A 6,804-nucleotide genomic window follows, 5' to 3' on the forward strand; every position below is an offset into this window, starting at 1 on the left:
TCATACCAATGGCTCATAAATGATGATTCATGACATGAAATTACCAGTACACCTTACGCAAAAAGTCACACCTTTCATTATCTCTTATCGTTGAGAAAAAGCTATTTCATTGTCCGTGTCCTTGCGAAGGTGACTTACACACTAGTTGTAGTTGTTATCATCTATGTTGATATTATCTTCATTATGTTTATTTTCATAAATCTTTATCATTAATTATCATGATTACTAGTTTAATCTTTATTATTTGCTGTCTATATTATTATGATTGTTAGTATTCCTCTTATTATAAATGTTGTAACTATACTTATTACTTTAATTATTACTCTTATTGCTACAACTTGCTATTTGTATTATCATTATTAAAATAGTTATTTACTATAATCGTTATCATGATAATTGCTATTGTTATTGTTATTATCATTATCATTGTTATTATCATTATCTTCCTTTTTATTATTATCATAATTATTATTATCGTCATTATGATAATCTTCCTTATTGCTCTTATTATCATTATTGTCTCTATTACTGTTCATCGTTTATTATCAATATAACCATCATCATCGTCAGCATCTTCTGTTCTTTTTACCGCTATCGTCAGTTTCATTTACGTCAGTACAGTTTTTAATATTTCTATTATTACTGTTCTGACTGTTTCCGATAAACAGGATTTTTTTTCACTTCTGTCACGCCAAAAACGTGTGACATATATACGTACATTTTCACAGGTGCACAAATGTTTTACTCTACTTAAGATTTTATGGAAAAATGGTATATCTGTATATCAATATGTATGAATGTATGCATATATGTATATATGTATATTTATGGATAGGTATACATGTATATGTATATATAAATATATATATATATGAATGTATATATATACACGAATGTGTATATATATATAGGAATGTGTGTATATGTATATATATATAGATGCACACACACACACACACACACACACACACACACACACACACACACACACACACACACACACACACACACACATACGCGCGCGCACACGCACACACACACTCGTAAATGTATATAAAACAGAATTAACTTTTTTCAAATTAGAAATAAGCAGGATGTAGTATGAACGTCAGATGTATATATACTCTGTATACATAGACACACACACATATATACATATACACATATGTGTGTATATGTATATATATACATACATACATATATTTGATATGTATATATATATATATATATATATATATATATATATATATATATAAATCATTAGAGAAAAAACAAACAAACATAGTTATGGATATAGACGTAGCTGCAGATCTCGCTCCCGTACGCTTGATTTGCTTTGATTAACAAATTGAAATAGTTTAGTGCGATAATGATGATGATCTTGTAATAAGGAAAGGACTAGTTACTGTAAGAGCAAAAATAAAAACTTTAAAAGATCGTCATTGCTATTTTGCGTTAAATATATGTCGTTTTCTGTTTTCTCTAAGCGATCTAACCTGAGCAAAGCACTCTGTTGCGCAGAAATGTAGTTGTGAAGCAAATGCACATATGATTTCTTGCCGGGCACTCGTAATATTCGCCGCTGTAGTTCTTGATTGGTGAATTGGAGTACAATCATTTGAATAGCGAGAGTGAATGGGATATACGGTTACGGCATTGATGATAGGAATACCAAAAGACGTATTACATCGGCAAGTGATTCTTTATACAAGTATGAAAGTAATGAGTTATTATTAAAAATCGGATGCTTGATAGCCTTCTTTCCTTTGATTAGACTGGCTTTACACAGGTCACCGTGCTAACGAAGTATGCTTGCACCGTGTTCTTTGAGGTTTGTTGAACATCTGTTTTATCAAAATATTTAGCATCATGTTCAGATGTAGTAGTATGGAAAAAAAAAAAAAAATCAGAAAACATGTTTTCTCTTTCTCTCTTACGCAGTCACACACACACACATGTATATATACATATTTATATTCCATAAATGTATGAATGCATGTACATAGATACACATACACACACACACATATACATACATACATAAACACATGCATGTGATTAACACTATACCTGTGCCTTCTCTGCAGTTTCTTTCCTCGTCATTACTCTTTTTTTTTATAGATATATCGCTATAAAATACAAAAGAGCTTTTTCTCATGAAAGCTATAAAGAATTTGCAAAAAAGTGACTTCTTAAAATAAAGGTTTCCACTTGTGTATCCTAGCATGTACAGACTCAGAGAAAATAATTAAAACTGCAACAAAACCGGAACTTCGGTAATATGTAAAAAGTGGTTGAAGAGACAAGGAGGCGTGTCGCTTGGCAGCCTTGGAGTAGACCTATATAGAGGCAAGTGACGGGGATCCCAACAGACTGAGCTAAAGGTCCAGGTTCCGGAGCCATGAAGTTTGTCGTAAGTAGTAGTTGTTGTAGGTAAATAGCCTCTAATAGTATAACACACACACACATGCAAAATATATGTTTATACATATAAGTACAATACATTCATATGTATATATGAATGTATGTACATGCATATATATATTTATATATATGTATGTTTTTTTATACATACATATGACATATACATATATACACACATATGTATGTATGTATATATATATATATATGTATGTACACATGTGAATGTATTATATTTATATGTATAAACACACATCATTTATATTTATTCATATGCACATATGACTGTCGTATATATATTATATATAATATATATATATATATTTATATATATATATATATATAAACATATGTACATATACACTCAAATATTAATATATCAGCTTTTAACATGTGAGGCAAAAACATTTTAAAAGGCGTTTCGTCTACAGATTGTTGTTCTGTTGGCTGCCGCGGTGGCAGCAGAGCAGAAGCGCGAGGCGGATCCCCATTATGGCTACGGTAGTCCTTACCATCTCCATCATGTGGGAATAGCTCATCACCCGGGCCACGCGACCTCATATGTGCACTCTCATATTGGCAAGAGGGAGGCTGAAGCCGATCCTCACGGTGGATACGGCACTCGTTACCTCTACCACGGACTTCATTATCCCGTTGGAATCGCCTATCATCCTGGCCACGCGACCTCGTACGTACGCTCCCACGTCGGCAAGAGGGAAGCTGAGGCCGAGCCAAATCCTCACGTTGGATACGCCCTTCCCTACGGCTACCTCGGTTATGGTGGATATGGTTATCCCATTTCCTACGGTTACCATGGATACTATCCTTATCGTCATGGCCTTCTTGGTTGAACGAAGACAAAGAAAATGAGTGATTTGAATACGACCTGTTGAAGTTTAGAAAAAACTCTACATCTTTCTTGATACTGCATTACCTTCTCTGTGAATTATATTGTCCATGAAAGTCATTGAACATGTATTTTCTATTATGCTAATAAAATGATGCCAGAATTATACTGTTTCTAGTAAATTTAAACACACATTAACTTTGCATGTACAAAGGAAGTCTTTGAATTTCATTTACTTATACAAAGGAGTTAGACATGAAACTGAAAGGAAGAGGAAGGGTAAACAAAGATTGTAATATAATTACTATGCCTCGAGACAATAAATTATGCGGTTGTATAGTGTCTATACATATTTTTATTTGGTAATTATCTCGTTGACCATTGGCTGCATAAATGAATGATTTCATGACATGAAATTACCAGTAACACCTTACGCAAAAGTTCACACCTTTCATTATGTCTTATCATTTAGAAAAAGCAATTTCATTGTCCGTGTCCTTGCGAAGGCGGCTTACACACTAGTTGTAGTTGTTATCATCTATGTTGATATTACCATCATCATGTTGATTTTCATAAAGCTTTATCATTGAATATCATGATTACTATTCTAATCCTTATTATTTGCTGTCTATATTATTATAATTTCTCGTATTCCTCTTATTATAAATGTTATTGTTACTATTTTTATTAATTTAATTATTACTCTTATTGCTTCAACTCTACTTTTTGTATTATCATTATTATAATAGTTATTTATTATTATCATTATCATGATAATTGCTGTTGTTATTGTTATCATGGCCATTATCATTATCACTATTATCATTATTAACTATCATTATCGTCATTAGGGTAATCATATTTGTTGCTCTTATTATCATTATTGTCTCTATTAGTGTTTAACGTTTATTATCAGTATAACCATCATCACCGTCAGCATCATTCTATATCTGCAGATAGAGATAGATGCATAAATAAATGTAATCAAATAAGACCCATTTCGACGCCTGGACAGACAATGGCTATCTGAAGGTCTCGCTCCTGTACGCTTGATTTTTATTTGATTAATTAACAAATTGAGATAGTTTATTGCGATAATGATGATGATCTTGTAATTAGGAGAGGTCAAGTTTTTGTAAAAGTAACTAGATTAGAGCAAGTAATCATGGACTGAGTAAAAATGCAAACTTTAAATTATCTTATTGCGTTAAATATGTCTTTTTTGTTTTCTCTAAACGATCTAACCTGAGCAAAGCACTCTGTTGCGTAGAAATGCACATATGATTGCTTACCGGGCACTCGTAATATTCACCGCTGTAGTTCTTGATTGGTGAAATGGAGTACAATCAAGTGAATAGGGAGAGTGAATGGGATCTACGGTTACAGCCTTCATGATAGAATATCAAAAGACGTATTACATCAGCAAGTAATTCTTTATACAGGTCTGAATGTAATGAGTTCTTATTATTAAAAATCGGATGCTTGACAGTCTTCTTTCCTTTGATTAGACTGGTTATACACAGGTCACCGTGCTAGAGGATGCATGCACCGTGTTCTTTGAGGTTTGTTGAACAACTGCTTTATCTAGATATTTAGGATCATGTTCAGATGTAGTAGTATGAAAGGATTAAAAAATTAAGAAAACATATTTGCTCATTTTTTCTTACGCAGTCACACACACACATATACACACTTATACATACATATTTATATTACATATATGTACGTATGTATCCATATACAGATGCACCACACACACACACATATATATATATCCATATACATATATGAACACACATGTATGTGATTAACACCATATTTGTACCTTCTCTGCAGTTTCTTTCCTCGTTATTACTTCTTTTTTTCATATATCGCTATAAAATACCAAAGAGCTATAAGAGAATTTGCAAATAAGTAACTCCTTAAAATAAAGGTTTCCACTTGTGTATCCTAGCATGTACAGACTCAGAGAAAATAATTACAACTGCAACAAAACCGGAACTTCGGTAATATGTAAAAAGTGGTTGAAGAGACAAGGAGGCGTGTCGCTTGGCAGCCTTGGAGTAGACCTATATAGAGGCAAGTGACGGGGATCCCAACAGACTGAGCTAAAGGTCCAGGTTCCGGAGCCATGAAGTTTGTCGTAAGTTAGTAGTTATTGTAGGGAAATAGCTTCTGACAGTATAACACACACATGCACACATGTAAACATATGTGTTTATATATTTCAAGTACAGTAAATTGATATGTATATATGATATATATACACATACTTATATATACGTATGTATATATGTATGTATGTATGTATATATATATATATATATATATATATATATATATATGTACATGTGTTTTTGTGTGTGCGTACATACACACACTACACACACACACACACAAATATAGATATACATATATATCTATATTATGTATATATTCATATACACATGTGAATGTATTATATGTATAAACACACACGTATATGTTTGTATGTATATATATACATGCAGACATAAGCACACATCTATTTATTCATATACACATATGAATGTCGTATATGTATAAGCAACATATATGTATGTGCATATACACTCAAATATTAATTTGCCAGCTTTTAACAGGCGAGACAAAAACATTTTAAAAGGCGTTTCGTTTACAGATTGTTGTTCTGTTGGCTGTCGCGGTGGCAGCAGAGCAGAAGCGCGAGGCGGATCCCCATTATGGCTACGGTAGTCCTTACCATTTCCATCCTGTGGGAATAGCTCTTCACCCGGGCCACGCGACCTCATATGTGCACTCTCATATTGGCAAGAGGGAGGCTGAGGCGATCCTCACGGTGGATATGGCACTCGTTACCTCTATCACGGACTTCATTATCCCGTTGGAATCGTCTATCACCCTGGCCACGCGACCTCGTACGTACGCTCCCACGTCGGCAAAAGGGAGGCTGAGGCCGAGCCAAATCCCCACGTTGGATACGCCCTTCCCTACAGCTACCTAGGTTATGGTGGATATGGTTACCCAATTCCTTACGGTTACCATGGGTACTATCCTTATCGTCATGGCATTCTTGGTTGAACGGAGAACAAGCAATTAAAGGAAATGAGTGATTTAAATACTACCTGTTTCATTTCACAAAACTCTACATCTTTGATACTGCATTGCCTTATAAGTGAATTTCATTGTCCATAAAATTTACTGAACATGTATTTTCTACTGTGCTTATAAAATAATGTCAGATTCATATTGTATTAAAAAAGTAAACATATAAATAATCCATGTGCAAAGCCAGTTTCTGATTTTCATCTACCCTATACAAAGTTATTATTGCTCAATTAATGGGAGTTAAATTTGAAAATGAAGAGAAAAGGAAGGGAAAACAAATAATGGTATTATTATGCCTCAAGGCAATAAATTGTGCGCTAGTATAGCGTCTTTACTTACTATTATTTGTCAATTATCTCATTAACCAATGGCTGCATAAATCAATGATTTCATGGCATGAAGTTACTGGTAACAGCTTACACAAAAGGTCA

At 33.3% G+C, this 6,804-nt stretch overlaps 1 protein-coding gene and 1 pseudogene across 1 annotated transcript; both read left to right on the top strand.

Moving 5' to 3' along the window:
* The first annotated feature begins 2,350 nt into the window (after nt 1–2,350).
* LOC119573823 lies at nt 2,351–3,434 on the top strand. Its single transcript, XM_037920928.1, has 2 exons — nt 2,351–2,413; nt 2,853–3,434. The coding sequence occupies exons 1-2, from the start codon at nt 2,402–2,404 to the stop codon at nt 3,270–3,272; spliced, it is 432 nt and encodes a 143-aa protein (XP_037776856.1). The 5' UTR covers nt 2,351–2,401; the 3' UTR covers nt 3,273–3,434.
* Nucleotides 3,435–5,351: 1,917 nt separating this feature from the next.
* LOC119573824 lies at nt 5,352–6,427 on the top strand (annotated as a pseudogene).
* The last annotated feature ends 377 nt before the right edge of the window (nt 6,428–6,804 follow it).

Source organism: Penaeus monodon, chromosome 6 (genome assembly GCF_015228065.2).
Source record: "Penaeus monodon isolate SGIC_2016 chromosome 6, NSTDA_Pmon_1, whole genome shotgun sequence".
NCBI lineage: Eukaryota > Metazoa > Arthropoda > Malacostraca > Decapoda > Penaeidae > Penaeus > Penaeus monodon.